Source organism: Otolemur garnettii, unplaced genomic scaffold, assembly GCF_000181295.1.
Source record: "Otolemur garnettii isolate 467f Iridium unplaced genomic scaffold, OtoGar3 scaffold00005, whole genome shotgun sequence".
NCBI classification, from domain to species: Eukaryota; Metazoa; Chordata; class Mammalia; order Primates; family Galagidae; genus Otolemur; species Otolemur garnettii.
Genome location: NW_003852400.1, coordinates 10,127,426 through 10,147,700, shown reverse-complemented (window position 1 = coordinate 10,147,700; position 20,275 = coordinate 10,127,426). Strand labels below are relative to the sequence as shown.

General features: G+C 37.7%; 1 protein-coding gene across 2 annotated transcripts in view; it reads left to right on the top strand.

Moving 5' to 3' along the window:
• Nucleotides 1-2,025: 2,025 nt before the first annotated feature.
• The window catches only part of HGF (hepatocyte growth factor), a 71,664-nt gene continuing 53,414 nt past the window's right edge, over nt 2,026-20,275 (top strand). The window contains exons 1-5 of one of the 2 annotated variants that reach the window (XM_003782626.3): nt 2,026-2,081; nt 2,323-2,482; nt 9,631-9,796; nt 13,662-13,774; nt 15,931-16,045. In XM_003782626.3, coding sequence (XP_003782674.1) covers nt 2,395-2,482; nt 9,631-9,796; nt 13,662-13,774; nt 15,931-16,045 — 482 coding nt within the window. In that variant the 5' untranslated portion in view covers nt 2,026-2,081; nt 2,323-2,394. Of the gene's footprint in view, nt 2,082-2,170; nt 2,483-9,630; nt 9,797-13,661; nt 13,775-15,930; nt 16,046-20,275 lie in introns of those variants that run through there. The other variant, XM_012812649.2, reaches the window with a different exon arrangement.

The following is a 20,275-nucleotide window of genomic DNA, read 5'->3' as shown; positions in this document are numbered from 1 at the left end:
CAGGAGGCAGATTACCAGGTGGAAAGGCACAGGAATTAATTTCATTGTTTAATGTGGCACACGTGCCTTCAGGATGAAGACCCAAAGATAGAAAGGAAATCGTCCATTTTTCTGCTTAGGCTCAATAAGGAATGGACAGTCATGTAGAAACATGACTGGACAAAGGGTGTGCTCTAATGTTAATAGTCTGAGTGGGGAAACCCAGAAAGGCCTGTCTGGTTAGAGGGCTCAGGGACTCTCTGGGCAGAATCCCTTCCTTCCTGGTATTGAGCAGACCCCCTCAGAATGGGGGTCTTATGATCCCTCACACAAGGAGGTCTGATGATTTCTTTACGGGCCAGTTTTACATAGAAAGGGGGAGGGGAGAGTAGAGTAATATTTTGGGGGTTTATGATCAACTTGGGAGGGATGGGGTTCTGGCTTCTGTGAAGAACCTTTGGAAAGAGGAATTCTAGTTTCTGTGGCTAGGCTGAGACGGGGGTCCAGAGGGCAGGAGAACGTCCAGGCTGCTTCTTAAGCCTTCATTTTGGGGTATCATTTCTTGACCCCTGAATCCTAGTAAAGCACCCGAGATGTAGTGGAGCAATTCAGAGCCATGTTCACACAACACACCGGAATTGAAATTGAGGTTTTCCAGAAAGTGTAATGGACAGTAAAAAGAAAGCAAAATGGAGACTGGGACACTGGAGAGAAGCTGACAAATGATTTTTAAGTAAGCAAAGCAAAGAAAAAAGATAAAAAGGAAGGATTAGCAAAAGGAAAAGGTAATATAAAGTAGATTCCTCAAAGAGTTCTCTTAATCCCTGGTTTGTCTAGGAATCCCAGCCACCTCGGGGATTTATCAGGCAGGGGTTTTTCCCTAAGGCGGGGGTGAGAGAGCGGGGGCAGAGGAAAGCAGCCCCTGAGGGAGGACTGATGCGGTGGGGATGGTTTCAGCCCCACTCCTACCAATCCTGCAGCCGCCCACCGCTCGGTGTCACTTCCACAACCCGCCACTTTCCCTTCCTCCGTCCACAGAGATGCTGATTCCTACTTCTCCATCTCAGAGATCCACAGGGGGCAACTGACCCTTGACATTCCTTAGGAATAAAGAGATCTCTTGTTTAAAGGAATCAGAGCGTTCAGGTCCTTGAGGTGCACCAATTCTCTGAACAAAATGAGCGGTGTGGGCAACGATCCCACCAAGACTCCATACCTATAAATCCTCCCGGTGGGAGCTTTTCAGCCTCGCCCTGAGACTCTGGGAGGCTGCTGGGTGTGCGCGGGCAGATAGAGCCGGAGAAAAGAGGCACATTCATTACTTAGGAATTAAAACGGCTTGACAAATTTTCGCTGAAAATTAATCCCAGAAGGTGCCCACATACATCTCCACATCCATGTATGAGGTGTATTAGGACATCTAGCCCACCAAGTAGTACTCGCCAGCGACGGGCAGTGAACCTTGGCTGTCTCTTAGGCTTTTCATAAGAGAAAGTATCACCAGATAAGTCAGACAAGTTTCTTTTGCATACTTTGGGTAAATTTGTGGCGATTTGGAAGTTTTAGCAAAGTTTCTTAAAAAAAACAAAAAAGCCGCTTGCTCTGAGATAGGTGGGTGGTTTTCCTACCTGACATCTGGGTGCTTTTGTTTGGCTGGCTGGTTTCTTTTAGCCCCCCACGACCACACCCTTTCCTTACCTTACCTCTTTCCCCCGGCGCTGTCCTAGACCGGGCTCCTGTCCCTCGCCCCCTCCCTCCCTCCCTCCTCGCTCCTCCCAAACCTCGGGAACCTGGGTCGGAGCTTCGAATCTCTAGAAGGCTCTAGCGGTGAAGCCAGACAGATTAGGCGCTGGGGCACATTTGGCTGAAAGACAGTTCTTTGCTTTCTTCTTACGCTGCTTCCCCTTCCTCTTTTCCCAAATAGATATGTAAACACATGTATTTTCCTGCTTAAATTTAGCGAATTGGTCCTCTGCCTGTGCCTTGATTTAGCTATTGGGCTGAGCCTGGCTTCTGCCTTCCCTACTCGGATAGGAGCCACTGGGATCTGGAGCTCTAGCTTCCAAATTGCAGCTGGCCCCAGGCCAGGTGACCTTTTCTTTGTAAGTTTCTTTCCTAAGCAGGGTGTGGGGGGAGGTAGAGCGGGGTGTGTGCGTTGGGGGGAATCTGTTTGGGGGTGTGGGGGGGGAGTGAGGCACGGAGGGGGCTGGAAGAGAGTAAAGGGCTGTTGTTAAACAGTTTCTTACCGTAAGAGGGAGTTCAGACCTAGATCTTTCCAGTTAATCACACAACAAACTTAGCTCATCGCAATAAAAAGCAGCTCAGAGCCGACGGCTCTTCTAGGCTCTGACTGCGCACGGGATTGTCTCACCGGGCACCTCCGCCGGTGGGAGCCGCAGCGACTCCAGCAGCGCCATGTGGGTGACCCAACTTCTGCCGGTCCTGCTGCTACAGCAAGTCCTCCTCCGTCTCCTCCTTCTGCCCATCGCCATCCCCTACGCAGGTTAGTTTTGTCCCTTTCATTATCATGATAATTGCGACTCTCACTAACCTTCCCTGTCCCTTTTTACACATTCTTTTTTCCCTAACATCCTTTCTTAACTCAGCGTGCGGTAAAGAGCCCTAAAACCTCTCATTTGCTTTCTTTTGACATTCTTTTTTTTTCTGTTTGTAAAGCATTTAAAATGATAATGAGCTTTCCCTCAGCACCGCCTTCCTACCTCCCGACACCCAGCCCCTTCTCACTTAGTTTAATAGTTGTGGATTATGGGCTAAGAAGGAAGCGCTCACCCTGGCTGGAACTGCGCTGGTTTGGACACATTTAAAGCCGGAGGGAGGGTCTGGTCTGAACAGGACAGAGTGGTGGTCAGTCCAGCATGGACTCATCTTTTTCCAGAGGATAATTTTTCTTGACAATCCACTATTCCACATCACGCAGTCAACCTTCAGGACCAAATTATGACTTTACACAGTTTTTCATTTAGAGGCGATTGATTAAACTAGGGCAATTTGCATGTTATAAAAATGAAAGGGAAAGCCACTTTCAGAAGGTCTCATTCTTTCTGGAGACGGACGCCTGCCTGCCCTTTCGAAACTACAGTGCAAGGGACGTAAACATGTGTGATTTTGATCAAACTGCCGGATTGCCAGAGTCTCCTGTTTTCTCCCTGGGATTGGCAGGTTGGGGAGGGGTTGCTTGAAAGTTTGTATTGCCTGCAAGTTTAGAGATCTCATTTGCTGCTTTGGGAAGTTTTCTCGTGTTGTCAGAACAAGAGGAAACATCTGTATTTGGTTGTATTATTGTAGTGGTGACTGGGGTGCCAACGGGAGAAGGCAGTGAGCACTAAGGGTGGGCACAAGGGAATAAAGGAAGGGAACAAATGCCCACTTGGTAGACGTGGCCTTTTTACAGTATAACAGAGAACTGGCTGTATCTTTCAGTATAAATTGAATGTGAAAGTTATCAGATCTCCGATCTAGTTTCTGATGTAATAAAAGGGTAAAAACTTCAAGGACTTGGTAAATGATAAGGAAAATTATTCAACCCGTCTAGTTTTCTTTTATTTTGCAAAGTGGCCCTTTTGGGAAAATGAATCTGCTTGAGAAGGTCACTTTGAAACCATTTAGGCAAGATTTCTGGAGAAGGGGAAAAAAATTCAAATCAGGTTAAAATGGAGCATAGAAGACATTGCTGGTTTAGGAGATTTGGTGCCTAAATTGAAATCATGATTTATGTTTGAAGGCTTTCATTTTTAGAGAGGAAAAGGTTGCTATTCTGAAGTAGAGTCTGGTTACCTGAAATCATCTGTGCTAATGGGAGGGGAACGCAGTGTGAAAAACCCAAACAGTAGATCAACCATCGACAATGTCTATTTGTTTTTGGCATGCATCATGAAGTTTTGGCAGGAGATATACATTTGTAATTATATTTCGCTTTGGCTAATGTAGAAATGACTGCGTTTCCTGAACAGAGAGAGAATGCGGCCCAAGAGTGTGCTGGCAGGCAAGGAGAGTCGAGTTGGGAATTGCAAATATGCTGTGAATAATTCCTGAAGTTGATAATTCTAAGGTTGTCATCAAAAGAGGGTCTGCCTTTGTTTGGGTGTCTAGTTTATTTTGATAGTTTTTTAAAAAAATAATCTCCAAAATTAGAAATATGGGTAAATCCTCTTAGAGTATAGAGGGAAAATTTGTTCTTTATCAAATGTTACATAATATTAAGCATTTAGAGCTTTTTTCTTTTATTGTTCTTATTTCCTTTAGTATGCCTTTTGATTTATTCTATAATTGTACATACTGCTTGATTTTTACATATTATAAAATAACACATGGCTAGAAAAGAAGTGGATACTATAATACACTGAATAGAATACATTATGGAGCACCTTGTTACAAAGTTTCTCAAGAAATATTCAATGTAGTGGAGCCAAGCCATTCTTCTAGGAGTTGGTCTACATAGCATCACCCTGTGTTCTCTCTCATTCATGCTGGAATTAATATCTAATCCTCTGCTACAAAAGAAGCAATGAAAGGAGACCTAAGGTCTAAGAGTCTGTGGGGAATACAAAGATAAACAGACGAGAAACTGCTATGGACCAAGCTCTAAAGTAAAGCTTCCTTACCTCCAGTAAGATTGACAGTAATGGACTCATCTTACACAAGGAAACCGAGCTGTAAAGACCTCCATTATCTTATTTCTTTGGTAATTAAAGGACAGAGCTTCGCACCTAAATCTTTGTGAATGAAATATATATATTTTTCCTTTTATTTAGACCAAAGTTACTAGCAGTGAAATCAACTGAAATGTACTTTAAAAAAATCATTTGGCTAAGTATTATGAAAAAGAAATCTTCTGTTAGAAGTACTGTTATGCTATAGTTGAGAGTTTATTTCTAGCCTATAGGATCCAACCAAGCTTGAAGGTATATGGTACCCTAGTTGAGCATGAAAGGATGGGAGATGACATGGTCGGTACCTAACCAGGGGAATACAAGTAGCCCAAGAGCAGAGAGGTTATATGAGGTTATATAGAGAGTACAATGGATGCCCCAGAAAGGATGTACCACCAGAGCTAAAGGCAGCTATTTGGGGTGAGTGGACTGGGTATGTGTGGGGAGGTATAAGCTGTGACTGGAAAAGTAAGGATGTGGTAGAATGGATAAGCTTGAATGTCATGCGGAACCATGTGGTCTCTCTACTGAATATCACAGGCAGCAGCTGAAAGTTTTTACATTGACAAGATTTTTGACTAAAGTTGTACTTTAGTATGATTGCCTCCGTTGCTGTGTGGAGGGGAGTCTAGACAGACATGGACAGTGAAGAACCATGGAACCCTGAACAAGAAGTCAAAAGAAAGAGAAGGAGGGAACTACCCAAGGAAGCCTTAAAATCACATTGAACATCACTTCATTTTGTAAATCTCCTTGGAGGAGATTATTATGCTGCTTCTCAAATACCAAGATGTGATTTAAATCCGACATGACCTCTTTCTTCTTGACATCTTTTCTCTGTGGTATTGTTGGGCTGACTTCTCTACAGAAGGGGAGATGATTATCAATTGATGAAATCTGAATCTTAGGCATTAATAATGAAAATGTGGAGTTGTGTGATTTTTCTTTAGAGAGTTTAAAAATCTCTAGTCACAACCATTCCATTCCATTAATTATTTGTATACTTTCATCTTAACATCTTGCCACTTCAAACTGTTAATCACCAGTCATGTGGGTAGGTTTCTCAGAATGTATGGAACCAGATTCCTGTTTCTTTCCACACCCTGCAAATCCTTTCCTTGCATGATTTTCCTTTGAAGTCAATGGTTAGTCCACACAGAGAAGAAAATATATGAGGTACTGAGAGAAATGAGTGTGAGGCCCAGGGACCAGAGGGAGAAATGTGTCTTTCTTCAAGCACCTTGATACATTTGACCCTACTTTCTGTTTGTAGGTTTTCACTAGGATCCTAATGATTTCAGTTCTAAAAGAGGGACTTCAGGTTCATCAGGAAATATAGCTTCCAGAATGTTTTCCCATACTGGGAGAAGAGTAAAAAGGAGTTATAATTTAAAGTACAGAAAAGCATGACAAATTTGCAGTGATCTCTCACCCTTTGATTTCATTTCAATATTTTGTTTATAAACTACAACTAACAGTCACGCACAAAAAAATAGTAGGGAAAAATCTGATCCAAAGATATTTTTGAGTTTCTTCCCAAATTAAGCTTGGCTTTTAACTGTTTTCAGTAAAACAAGCATCAGTTGTTAATACATATGGAAAAGAAAGTTGAAACTATTTTAGGCAAAGGAATTTTATTTTCAGATTCTGTTTTTGAACGACTTCTGTTTTGAATCTTTCTTTTATTTAATAAGGAATTAATTTTATAGATGCATGGATTACACGATGTACAACTAGCTCCAACTTCATATTTTTTAAGTGATTAGTTACTGACCTAGTATAAATGACTGAATTACAAAGGAAAACTTCTATGTTCTGAGAAGTAAATTAAAAGAAGGGAATTCTGGTGTCTGGTTCTGATTGTTCTTGATTAGCTTTGTAGCCCAGATAAGCTTTTCACTTCTATTTATTATCTAGTAAAGGGAAATCACAGATTTATTTGTTTTTGAAAATGCTTTTTGATCTTTAGATGAAAGGTAGTGATGGAAAATTTATCAGCAATCCAGGGTAAACTATTTTTATGAGGTACAACCACACATTAACACATTTCAATAGGACAACTGAGGATCTGTAGAATTAAAGACAACTAACAATTCCACAGAGACCACTTTTCTCCAGAATACTGTTCAAAGCTTGCTTTTATATTACATGGTATTGAGAAAAGAAACCAGAACATTGGCCAGGGATTCTATTTTATTTGATAAATTATTAAAATAATATTATGAATTTAATGTTTCTCTTAGGCTTTTTGATTTTACTCTTTGCTTTTCTCTCATCCTTAGACGTGTCTAATAAATATACTACACAACAGATCAATTTTAATTCTACATTTTTAATTAATAAAATCCATTTGAGAAATATTTGTGTGTGTGTGTGTATATATATATATATATACACAGACATACATATGTAATTCTTCTATTTTGGTAGATAGTTGTTTAATATATTCCCTTATATAAATTAACTACCACTTATTTCTAAGAAATATTCAAGTTTACATAGGAAATCAGGTAATTATCATGCTATGAAATATTTCACAGTACCTAAGGAATAGCATAGGAAGGTCAAAGTATAGGGAAACTCTGAATGGAAAAACTCGTCTCCCGTTAATACAGTTCTATGATAAAGACTAAATTTGAAAAGGATTATGCCTTCTTTGCACGGGAGAATAAAAGTTTCTTCTCTTATGCCAGAAAGTAAAGGATAATGTTTTTAAAACAAAATTGCAATTTTGCATATTTATATCATTTTTAGACAAATTGATTTCCAATTATTTACTTACTGAATATAGTTTTAAAAACTTTTTAAGTTTAAAGTAAGATAATTTTTATTTTGTCAATTCACTCAGATATTAATATTTCAGGTAATTAAACAAAGCCATTTGGCAAGTCAATAAGAATACCAGAATTGTCATCTGTCTGCCAACATTACCTAAGGCATGTGGTCCACACTCAATAAATATGTTAATAGATTATTTGGTTGGTTTAATGTCCATGTTAAAATGTCTTTTAAACCCTCTGTTGTACCATAGCCATTCTATTTGATAAGAGAAAGAACAGTTAAAAATGAAAGCATCCTTACAGAAAGTAGTACCAGTCTTTTGGAGATTATGTTTGGGAGTTTATAGAGAACCAGACATTTAGAGAGCCTCCGGTTTTGTCTTACTGATCGTGAACTTCAGGTGAAGACAAACATTAATGAGTAGCATCTGTATGTTTAATAAACCAACTGGAGGCAGTGGTTGGAGGCACATCAAAATACGGTGTCATTTCTTGCTGCTTTCCTCTGCCAGCTGTACAGTTGAACCTCCACAGTTGACAACCTCCCTACACTTTGAGTTGACCTAGTTTTTATCACAGAAAGTAAAGTACATGTTTATATCAGTGCAATAGGCCTAGTTCCTTATGTTGACCACCACCCTATGTTGACCAGTCTTTTACAGCCCTTTGGGTGATCAGCTTACAAAGGTTCTACTGTATTTCTAAATTTTTTTCATAAATATTTTCACCCTCCCTTCTTGACACACTTCACCATATACAAAGATATCTTTGACATTAAAGATATCTTGAGATCTCTAAACCTTCAGAAAAAGGTTTATAAGCCATGTTTCCCCACATGATCTTCACAATTCACAGAGATGGTATGGTAAGTGGTTTGAAGCGGTGGTTTTCAAGCCAGGCAGCTGGGTTTCCAATGGGATAGCTTCTAAATCAGTGCTTCTGAGCCTTCCTAATGCCACGGACTTTTAATACAATCCCTGTGGGTTGCGACCCACAGGTTGAGAACTGCTGTTCTAAATGGTCAATAAATTTTTCCCTATGTCTTTGTTTCCTAGACTTAAGAAATAGAGAGAGGGAAGGAGGGAGGGGGGTGAGGTCTTGGTGTGTGCCACACCTTTCTCATGACTGTAAGAGGGACTTTACCTAACAAATACAATCAGTGTATTTTACCTGGTTTCTTGTACCCTAAATGAATCCCCAACAATAAAAAAAAAAAAGAAGAAAAAAAAAGAAAAAAGAATAGATGTATTATCACTTCCTTGGTTGAAATAATGTTCAAAAAACTTGATAGGCAGAGATGCACAAGCACATCCATCCTTCATGTGCTGTCTACTAGGCATCTTGATCTGCATTGCAAAGATGGTGATCAGCTTTAGGTCAGGGCTACTTTGAGCAGACTGAGAATAAAGAAATGAGTTCTTGATACTAGACTTATCCAACAGATTAAGTCTTCTAGGATGTTTTAGTTCTGTTTTTCAGGTTTTTTAGTGGAGGCTTCATGCTATTTAGGGATCTTGCACTTTCATGAAGAAAAATGATATTCCCACATTAAAGGATGAAGTTGTACATATATTTGATCTACAGCATTTGGCTTGATCTCAAAACAAACATTTCAGTGATATCAAGACATAGTGCCCAAAAGCACAGAAAACATTTATGCAGTAAATGAGAAGAGAAGGGCTAAAATATGAATTTTATAGAAATCTTTAAGGATCAAGTGAGGAGAATTTGCCTCCTGTACAGTTTTCCGTGTGAGGTTTCTCACCTGTCTCTGACTAGGCTTATCTAATTAATATTATAACTTACATAAGGACTGAGTGTAGAAGGAAATGAAAAATTTAATTATGAAACATGACATGATAAGCTTCTGGCACTGATACTTGCTTTCATGCTGTTAGAGATATCATGTTATTTATTTCTTTAGGGTGAACTTTGTCCTAATTTTTAAAAGCTTCTTCCTTTGAAAGAATATAAATGAGTGACTCTACATGACAAGTTATTTGTTTTTCTCTGATTATAATGTTCTTCTCTTGCGCTCAGCTGTTCCACACCTCACTTGACCCCCACCTTTGGAGGTCTACCATGTTGCCAGATAAAATCATTTTCTGTAGGTGATCCTTAAGGATATTTTTTTTTCTATGTGGGAGCCTTAAAAGCATTTCTCCCATGCTTATTTTTTCCTAAATTTTTGTATTTATTAGAGGGACAGAAGAAAAGAAGAAATACACTTCATGAATTCAAAAAGTCAGCAAAGACTACTCTAATCAAAGAAGACCCATTTCTGAAGATAAAAACTAAAAAAATGAACACTGCAGACCAGTGTGCTAACAGATGCATTAGGAATAAAGGACTTCCATTCACGTGCAAGTAAGTTACTCCATTTTGTTCTTAGATAATTTTCCAAATATGTCATGTACACAATTACAATCATTTTTTTTTTGTATTAAATGTGATTTGGCTGTAAAATTCTAAGTTTCACTCTACTTACAACTCATCAAAACAGAAGACTTAGCATGAGTAGGGAGAGGATGCAGAAGGGTGTATTTTCACTTCTAAAATATATAGTGGCCTTAGGTATGGAATTTGTTTTCTCCTATTATGAACAATTGAACTCAGGTAACTAAAATTACATTAGATTGACTTTGATCTCTCTAACATTTTAAAATATTCTATTCAGAGTAAACTTTTTTTTTTAAAGAGGAACTTTCAGAAATTGAGCAACAGCCAAAATTTACTGCAACCTATACCATCATCTTTAGGGATTTAAATAAAAGGTGTTGAAAGAATTAGATTAAAAAAAATAGAAGGACCGGGGGCAGCAGCAAAGAGTGTTAAAAAGAAGATGAAGGATAGTGATGATGAAGGTTCAGGTGAAAATTAATTGAGCAATTTGAAGGGGAATGAGGAGACTTCAATTAAGAATGTTATATGTTTTGAAAGTCCCTGTGTGACCTCACAGGGAAGAAATCTTAACTCTTTTGTCAGTGATCCCAGGTGGTAAAACTTTTAGTTTTGGGGTTACGAAAATGTCAGTCACATGTGAGTCATCTCCCAAACTGTGAGAAGAAAGTAATATTGTCTAGTTCTTTTTAAAAAATATCCTTTCCCTTCACTTATTTCCTGCTCTTTTCACTTCTCATTTGTTTAAAATAAGATTGTCCATAAAATTCTATACATTTATACTTTCCAACTGCATTTGGACAGTGAAACACAATGTGAATGCAGGATTTATTAATGTCATGGCGAGAGGTCCGAAGTTCATCTTGCCTTTTTCAGAAAAGTCCGTGTTATGGGTCTGAGAGGAAAGAACATTTCAGAGAAGGTCGTCATAAGACAGGAGGAGGAGAGACTACATCCTTTCTATTTTTATAGCCACGCTGCCTTTTTTCAGGGAGACGTTTCCTAGTAATGAAGTAGGAGTTGACTTTGCAACTATATTGCTATGATAATTCTGTTTTGTTCCCTGACTTCCCTATAAAAGCCATGAGATTAAAGAAAACTACTCTTAATCTGCATCTCAGGTTTGAAGACTTATGAAGCTGTTTTGGCAATTAAAGCGGGTGGAGTTGTATCTCCGCACCTCTCCTCCTTTCAGGGTTGGGAGGACAGGGCAAAGGGAAGGAGAGGATAGCGTATCATTGTTGAAAATACACTCCTCTGGATCCATAAGGAAGAAGAGTGTTGCTAAGTGCTCAATTTTCACATTAGTCAGCCTATGCCTTGACTAATGTGAAAATTGAGCACTTAGCAATGCTCTTCTTCTTGTGGATCCTTCATCATCACTATCCTATTCCATGGACTGGAATAGATATGTAACCTAATTAATAAATATTCATACATAGCATGTGCATGAAGTTTCATACTTTCTTACTATATTCTGGTTGAGTTAGATTTAGTCTCCAATTTGTGGAAACCTATACAGAAAACCACATGCAATATTACCTATGTACAGCCAATGTTCTTCTACCAAGAAATGAGGAAATCCTCTTTCTCTCTGTGTCTGCATACACATATGTATTTAAGGTTATTACATTATACAGAATTATGCAGAACTGAATGGATGGATATACTGTGATACCTTGATATTAAGTTCTTAATGAATTCAGTGATTTTGTTTGTGGACTAGCTGCATGGACCAGAATCATTGAAAAACAATGAAAAATACACTAAACCACTTAGAAAATACAAAGTTGGCTCGGCACCTGTGGCTCAAGTGGCTAAGGTGCCAGCCACATACACCTAAGGTGGTGGGTTTGAATCCAGCCTGGGCCCACCAAACAACAATGATGGCTGCAACCAAAAACAATAGCCGGGCATTGTGGCGGGCACCTGTGGTCCCAGCTACTTGGGACACAGAGGCAGGAGACTCACTTGAGCCCAGGAGTTGGAGGTTGCTGTGAGTTGTGATGCCACAGCACTCTACCCAGGGGGACAGCTTGAGGCCCTGTCTCAAAAAAAAAAAAAAAAGAAAATACAAAGTTACGGAAAGCATCTGTGAATCGAGTGGGTGGAACGCAGTCAAATACTGTCTCTTCTTGAGGAGGTATGGACAGTTTTGATTTCATAGGGATTCAGGATTTTCTTTGCCAGGTAAGAAAGATGAACAGAATATCTGATTCTAAGCTCTTCAGAAGATTGCTAACTTATGAATTGGCTTGGAAGAAATTAGGCGGCTTCCCTCTTTTAGCCATGACTAAGTAACCAATGCTAGAATGCCTTCTTGCCATAAACAGCTGGGAAATAGATAAAATAAATTATTGAAAAGAATATGAGAATTAAAATAATGCTAAGGTAAAGACTTTTAAAGTCAAATTCAAAGGAGATGCAACTCATGAAATGTGATGGCTTCTACCCACTCCATATGGACCTGCGAAATAACGTAAAAAAATACTTTTCTTACAGAAAATGTCATTGTATTAGAATCAGGAAAAAAGAGTGAATGAGATTAGCAAACTGGAAATCCTTTTACCTACTTGGCAGAAGAAATTACTTAAAAATTTTATCACCTTAATTGATGTTTACAGTTTTGCTTAAAATAGAATTTTTTAATGAACAACAATGAACCAGTATAAAATCGAACTATAGGAATTGGTAGTAATGCAGGTGATACACTTTAGTAATTTTCTTTGCAATGTTATATCAGAGGATATTATCTAATGTTAACAGTATTTTTAAAGTTAAAAATGCTCATGCAAACAAATTTCTTTAGGAAATACTGGCTTAAATAAAAAGTTATCCTCAGCAAGATTTTCATAGCCTTCAGTAAGCCTCAATGTATGATAACTTACCAAAAAGGGATATTATATCCAAAAAAAATCAAGTATTTGATTTCAGATCCCTCTCCCTAGGAGAATCTCTTGGGTGGAGATTTTTCTAATGTACCTTGGAAAATGTCATGAATATACTTGATATAATTAGAAACTTGGTAAATGACTCATGATATCTTAATATAATTATTAAATCCAATGTATTCAATTCTAATAGGAGGGCACTAGATGATGTAATACAAGGCGTGGGGTAGGAAGAAGGATGGGGGGGTCACAGTTGTACAGCACACCTCTTGGAGGTGGGGCACAATTACAAGAGAGACTTTACCTAACAACTATAATCAGTACAACCTAATTCTTTGTACCCTCAATGAATCCTAAATAATAATATTTTTTTTAAAAGGCTAAAATGAAGAACAAAGATTTTAGAAACAATCCAAATAATTGTGTCACATATTAATTTTGCTTGCTGGAGCCCTTATTTTTATACAAGTCATTTAGCATAATGTGAGAACATTCCAATTAGTATTGAATCTAATATTTAAATCGATACTAATAAAACCTTAATTTTGTTTTCATATTTAGCTGTCAAAGTAGTAACATTAAATATTATTCCTATTTTTATTTTATTTGTATATATATATGTAATTATACCTTTGTTTTATGTTGCCCTTCTTGGTGAACCATGTGCTTATTCTTTAAAAAGTCTATTTAAAACAAAACAACAAATAAGGTGATACATTTGTTAAGTAATTTCTTCTGCCAAGTGAGTAACAGGATTTCCAGTTTGCTAATCATTCATTCTTTTCTCTTTTCTCATTTCCAATACAATGACATTGCCTGTAAGAAAAGTATTCCTTCACATTATTTTGCATCTCCCTGTGGAGGGGGTAGAAGCCATCAGATTCCATGAGTCGTATGTAAGGAGTAGCATTCCTTATTTTACATTCCGATTTTTTTTCCAGGGCCTTTGTTTTTGAGAAAACGAGAAAACGATGCCTCTGGTTCCCCTTCAATAGCATGTCCAGTGGAGTGAAAAAAGAATTTGGCCATGAATTTGACCTCTATGAAAACAAAGGTAACTGACTTCTCCCTAAATAGTGGATAATGAAATAAAGTACAATAAAATGTATGTTTAATAATTTCCTGCCATAGTGCTCTTGCCCTCTTTTTTTTTCTATTATATGCTGGCTCTGTTACGTAGTCAGCTCACCCACCAAGACAGGTGAAACTAGCACCTTGACCATGTTTAGTATGTTACTCTGCAGAGAGCATTTCCCAGACTTTCCATAATCTAGATTCGTTTCTCTCTATTTCCCACGCCCGGTATGTGCATTTCTAAGAACTAAAATTCTCTATGTTCATTTTGAAAAGTGATCTCTTTAGTCATTAGTTTAAAAAACTAATTAAAGTGATAAGTGCTGTAAATAAAAAATGTAGATTCTATAAAAATGAGTTGGAATTGTATTTAATCATATACTTGAAATAACTAAAGAATGTTAAATAAACATTATTTTGATAAACCAAATCTCTGACACAAAATAATAATTATGAATTGTACTTATGAAAATAACATTATTACAATCTTTTTTTAAATCATACTGTATCGGCTCGATGCCTATAGCTCAGCCGGCTAGGGCGCCAGCCACGTACACCTAAGGTGGCGGGTTCGAATCCCCAGCCCGGACCCGCCAAACAACAATGACGGCTGCAACCAAAAAATAGCCGGGCGTTGTGGCGGGCGCCTGTGGTCCCAGCTACTTGGGAGGCAGAGGCAGGAGACTCGCTTGAGCCCAGGAGCTGGAGGTTGCTGTGAGCTGTAATGCCACGGCACTCTGCCCAGGGGGACAGCTTGAGGCTCTGTCTCAAAAAAAAAAAAAAAAAAATCATACTGTATCCTTTTTTAAATTAAATGATAACTGTATACATTAATGCAAACATAGGGTACAGTGTAGTGTTTTCATATACAATTTGAAATACTTTCATCAAGCTGGTTAACATAGACTTCATGTCATTTCCTTAGTCATTGTGTCAAAACATTTATACTCTAGTTCTAGAAAAGTTCACTTGTACCCTTGTTAGACAGACCATATAGGTGATCTTTCCAGTCACCCCATACTGTATCCTAACTGAAAGTTAAATCCAGTGTTTGGTACTATATTCAGGTTTTTTTCATGTTAATAAGGTAAAAATAAAAATAAATTTATGCTAGAAAATAAGATAATCTCTATATACCTCAACAATTCTACATCTGAATATTCTACATTCTAATCATGATCTACTGTAAGACCATTCTTACTTTAATTTTCTAGTTTGCTAATAACTGCATGTGTTATTTGACAGGAATACATATTTTGTTACAATTTGGTGGTCTTATAACTTAGCAAAATGTTAGCAAAAATAAAGAAAGTAATCATCAACTGCTACAACTATTTTATTCAAGCACATATGTATATCTAAAGCCATCTAATTTTACTAAAATTAGTTAGTTGCATTATCTTAAGTAACTTTATGAATCCCACATAGGTTTTAAAAACTCACTTAATTTTTCTTTCTTTCTTTTTTGAAGACAGAGTCGTGCTCTGTCACCCAGCTGGATTGTAGTGGCATAATCGTAATTTACTACAACCTCAAAGGCCTGGGCTCCTGTGATGCTTCCACCTCAGCCTTCTAAGTAGCTGGAAGTGTGGATGGGCACCACCACACTCAGCTAATTTTTCTGTTTCTGTTTTTTGTAAAGACAGGGTCTGGCTGTATTGCTCGGGGTGCTCTAGAACTCCTGACCTCAAGTGATCCTCCTGCCTTGGCCTCCCAAAGGGCTAGGATTATACACATGAGCCACAGTGCCCAGCCACTTAATTTTTACTTTTAATATTTTCCTAAAGTGTTCTTCTATATACTTGAGCAAAACACAATTGCCTGGCCAGTTGAGGACACGGACTAATCTACATCAAGTAGGTCAATGGAGGGACTAATGCCTGTAGTTCTCTAAGCATATACTCACAGAATTAAAACTTCTTAAGAGTCTGTTTGTTTGTTTTGGATTATTCTGAAATGTGTTATTTTGAAAATATTAGTAAAAACTTTAGGCAAGAAATTTCAATGTTATTTGAAATAGTTTACAAGAGTTAATTGCTTACAGGTTTGAGTGGAATTTTATTTTAGTTTTTCTCTTTAATAAATGCAACATATGTTTTGCATCATTTCAGCATTTTTCTCTGCTTTCTTCAATAGACTATATTCGAAACTGCATCATTGGTCGAGGAGGCAGCTACAAGGGAACCGTATCTATCACTAAGAGCGGTATCAAATGCCAACCCTGGAATTCCATGATCCCACATGAACACAGGTAAGAACAGCATGAAGAAAGGAGGATGGAGCCTCTTTTCATGTGTCAGCAGTCTCACAGAATAACTCTATGGTTCTACAATAACTTAGCCAACTTTGCTGCATTGTATCAGGCCCAGGTTTATGTGAACTCATGACTGACACTTAGTAAACCACTAATAAATCTATGAGTAAGATATGGCCTATCTTTCTCTTACCTTGATGCCTCAATTTGTAGACCTTGATGTTTGTGAAGAAATAATGTGAACTTTGTTTTAAAAAAGAGATTTCTTCTTCCTTTTTCCGCCTGTCTTTGAGGAAATGTAGCAGGATGTAGTCAGAGAGGGTGATCATGAAAAATCAGAGGTGAACTAGATTTGTACCTGACCGAGGGCTGGGTGTTCCCTCAGCTTGGTGGGTCACAGCCTTGCCTGCACACTAAAAACATCTGCTACAAGTTTTTAAAGAAGCCCATCATCCACCTGGCAACACAGACCAATGAAATCAAAATGTCTTGGGGGAAGAAATTAATAGTATTACTTTAAGATCCCTATATGATTCCAAAATGCCGCCGACCTTGAGAACCACTCACTGCTAAAAGCTCATGCCTCAGACTGGCCAGCCTTCTCATTTCACCTACTGCCTAAAGACCAGAGAGGACTTCTCCTTCCTTGGAAAATAAATGTCTACATTGAATAGGGCGACTGTATTCTTGATAACAGATGGACACTATTTAAAGATGAGTAAACATAGCACCCATAAGCTCCTGAGACTGAGACTGTTAGTCATCATGGAGTAAAAACATAGATATCTAATACTTACTGGAGAACTAAATACAGCCACAGTTTTCAAGACTTATTTAACACATAATTTCAACAGGACCTAAAGGAGTTTAGCATAGCTCTCCCCTGTTTAGTAAACGGACTGGAAGATTGAGTTTACCATGTGCCAGGTACCTTGCTGAGAAGTTTACCTGGCTTGTCTCATTTCCTCCCCCACGAGATCCACGCAGTGGGTAGTTTTCTTAGTGCTATTTTATACACAGGCTGAAAGTAAAGCACGAAGAACTTTAGTCAGTTTTGGGGGTCCTCCACAACCAGTCAGTGGCATGACCAGAATAGAAGAGCAGTCACTGTCACTCTATAACCAGGGTTTTTAATGAACTTGAGGACGTGGAACACTTAGCCTGTGAGCAAGATGCATGTTGTGTGACTCATTTTTCCAATACTACTGATGGCTTTGCCTTGAATCCATTTTTCACTTCATTCTATTCTGGCGTAAGATTTTGCAAGATGACTTTACCTTAGTAAACAGAGATGAGTTAATTGGCCAAAATATAAAGAAAAAGAGTTACTTTTTACTGTGATCAAACTGGTGATTGTGGCTTAATTAACATCAGCTAGTAAGTGTACAAGCTGATGAGCTCTACAGAAATTCAATAGGAGAGAACAATTTTCACAAATTAGTTGCTTACAATTATGTAAGAACAACTCTAAACACAGGATTATCTTTATATTATAGAAACAAATAAGCAATACCATTGGTTTGTCCTCTCTTAAGAGTTTCCTTGGTATTACTCCCCACAGTAGTGAAGAAAACATTTTATTTAAATATAAGAATCTAAGTTTTTCATGAATAAAGAATGCCATTTGAAATCAATCCTGCCCTAGTCCAGGAGAGTGCATTGAACTGACCTAGGAAAGGTCTTCTTACAACCCAAATTCTCTGTGAATGTGACTCTCTGCAGAAGGAGTTAAATGAGAAATAGATCTCCCTGGGAACTGGTCTCCCAGTCTGCTCGGCTGTTTTACCAGTGAACTCTTCCTGGTGATGCAGAGGTTTATGGCCGAGAGCATCTTGTATGTTAATCAAATCCTTTTTTGTATTTCATGGAAACAACACTTAATTTTCCTCAGTTAGTAGCTTATTATAATATATGTGTGATAGAGTACCACTTTTAAGTTAAGTGTTGACTGAAGATTAATTTTATGGGAAATGGAAAAAGAAATGTGTTTCTGTCAAGAGGAATGATTTATTGTTGACTCCCTAAATTGAAATATTTTACAAGTGGCTTAATGGGAAGATGATGATGGATGATGAAATTAGTATAGAAGCTTAACCAGAAAATCAGGTGACCCGAGATCTACATCTGTATCCTTCCTTGGCCACCCAGCATTTGTTAATGAATCAGATGATGGACTAGATCAAGTTTTCTACAAATGCAGTTAATATTAGAAGAAAAGAAAGGGAGGCTAGCACCCAGGAGACCTATTTTATATTTCGAAGCATATTTGGATATAATCCAATTTAAAATTTTTCTCTACCTATCTCTCTGTTACCTGGCTAACAGCAAGGACAGAAGACCAAAAATAGTCCCTTTGAGAGTAAAAACTTATTACAGAGCCTGCTGACCAGGACAGGCCTGGAGAGTAAGAGGTCCTCATACACAGTTGTTGAATGAATGCAGATGAGTGAAAGAACAGAGTTAAGCTCCATCTATTGGCCATGGATGGATGGTAAAGCAAAGAAGCTAAACACCAGGGGATATAAAAGGAAACCACTTAACTTAGGTAAAAGGTAACGTACACCAAGAAATGAAAAAAAAAAAAATGATGACCTAGACTGCCTTTGAACCTCCGCGTCCTAGAGGGGAATTTGATATGGCTTGATTCAGAATTGTGGAAAGAAGCCTATCTTTTCTCTTCATTTTGATTTTATTAACTCCACTGGGAAACTTTATTCACCTCTTACCCATATCTAGTTTTAATTTCTATTATATCTTGCCCTCATTTTACCTGCATTTTTCCTACTAAATTGTTGACTGATTCATTCACTGCTTCTTTACAGCCTCTTTGTGTCTTTACAAACCTATTGGAAAGGTATCCATGTATAGATGTGTGTGTGCGTTTCTTAGTATGGGAATGTGTGTGGGGCACAAAGTCTCTTTGGAACTGTAGAAATTGAATGTATGTGTGTTGAACATGGGCTAAAACTGCTAGATTTCTTGACAAATCTTAATACATAAAATGACACAAAAAAGGGAATGTATAATAATCTGGTCCCCTTCAGTTATCTTCTAAGTAAAGACACTGAAACCCAGAGACTAAATCAATTGTCTAATGGCTCGTGTCAAACTAGCGAGTTGATATCTATGGAGTAACAGTGTAGGTTGTATGATGAAATATTTTACTGCTCTATTACACCAACCTTTTCCATAAAATAGTAACAATAGAATTTTCTTAAATAAACGGGATTAGTGCATTATTTTGTTAAAAGTATAGAAAATAAAAATCACTTTTGATTCTGTCAGAACAATGAATAGTTTCATGCAAATTTACTATTAAAATTGGAGAAGTAAAAAAATTAAAATTAACTTCAAGCAGTAATCCAAACCAGTCACATTAACCCATTCTCCAACAGTGGGGCTAAAACTAAGACAAAAGAAAAATGACCTTTTTAAAAAAAGATTCCTGTTTGGAATCGTGACGGTCTGATGAGCTTTTATTGCATTATCATTTGCCTCAGTCCTGCGGTCTACTGTCTTATTTTTATTTCCAAATATTTACAATGCTAATGAAGTAAGGATATACTCTTTATCTCAAGATACTTTGGAATTGTGTAATGTTTAATTGGTTCCTTAAAAATCTTTCGTTAGTAGCAAGTCTCTTAGAGCACACTATTTCTATTTGACAATAATCGGTATTTTCTGAGGACTTAACTCTGGTGTACATTCATGACAAAATGAAAGAATTACATGACAAAATGTTGCTTGGTAACTGGGGTATGTCTGTATTTAGTTTTATGTCCCAATATAAAGAAAAATAATGGTTTTCTTGATTAGAAATTCCATTGGGTAGGGAACACATGTCAACAGTGTTTACTGAGAGACTAAAATCCTTGGGACTCTACTTTAGGTTCAGTCTAGAACTCAGAGATTAGTAACAGAAATAAAACTTTCTAACAAAACCCAAAATGAATATTGAAATGTAACTGGATTAAATAATGTTTACTAGTATTAACTACAGAGACACAGGGTGGCCGTAACGTTTGTGTGCAGTATTTTAAAATTGCACACACGCTCTAGGACCACCCTGTATATGTTCTTTATTATCATCTTTTGTGTGTCGTCTGGGAGAAAATTGTAGCATTCTTAAGCCATACAAAAGAATGAAAAAGGCTTGACCTTTTCTTAGATGATCGAATACGTCATGCTAGTAACAAAACTATGACCAAGGCATTAGAAATTTTAAAT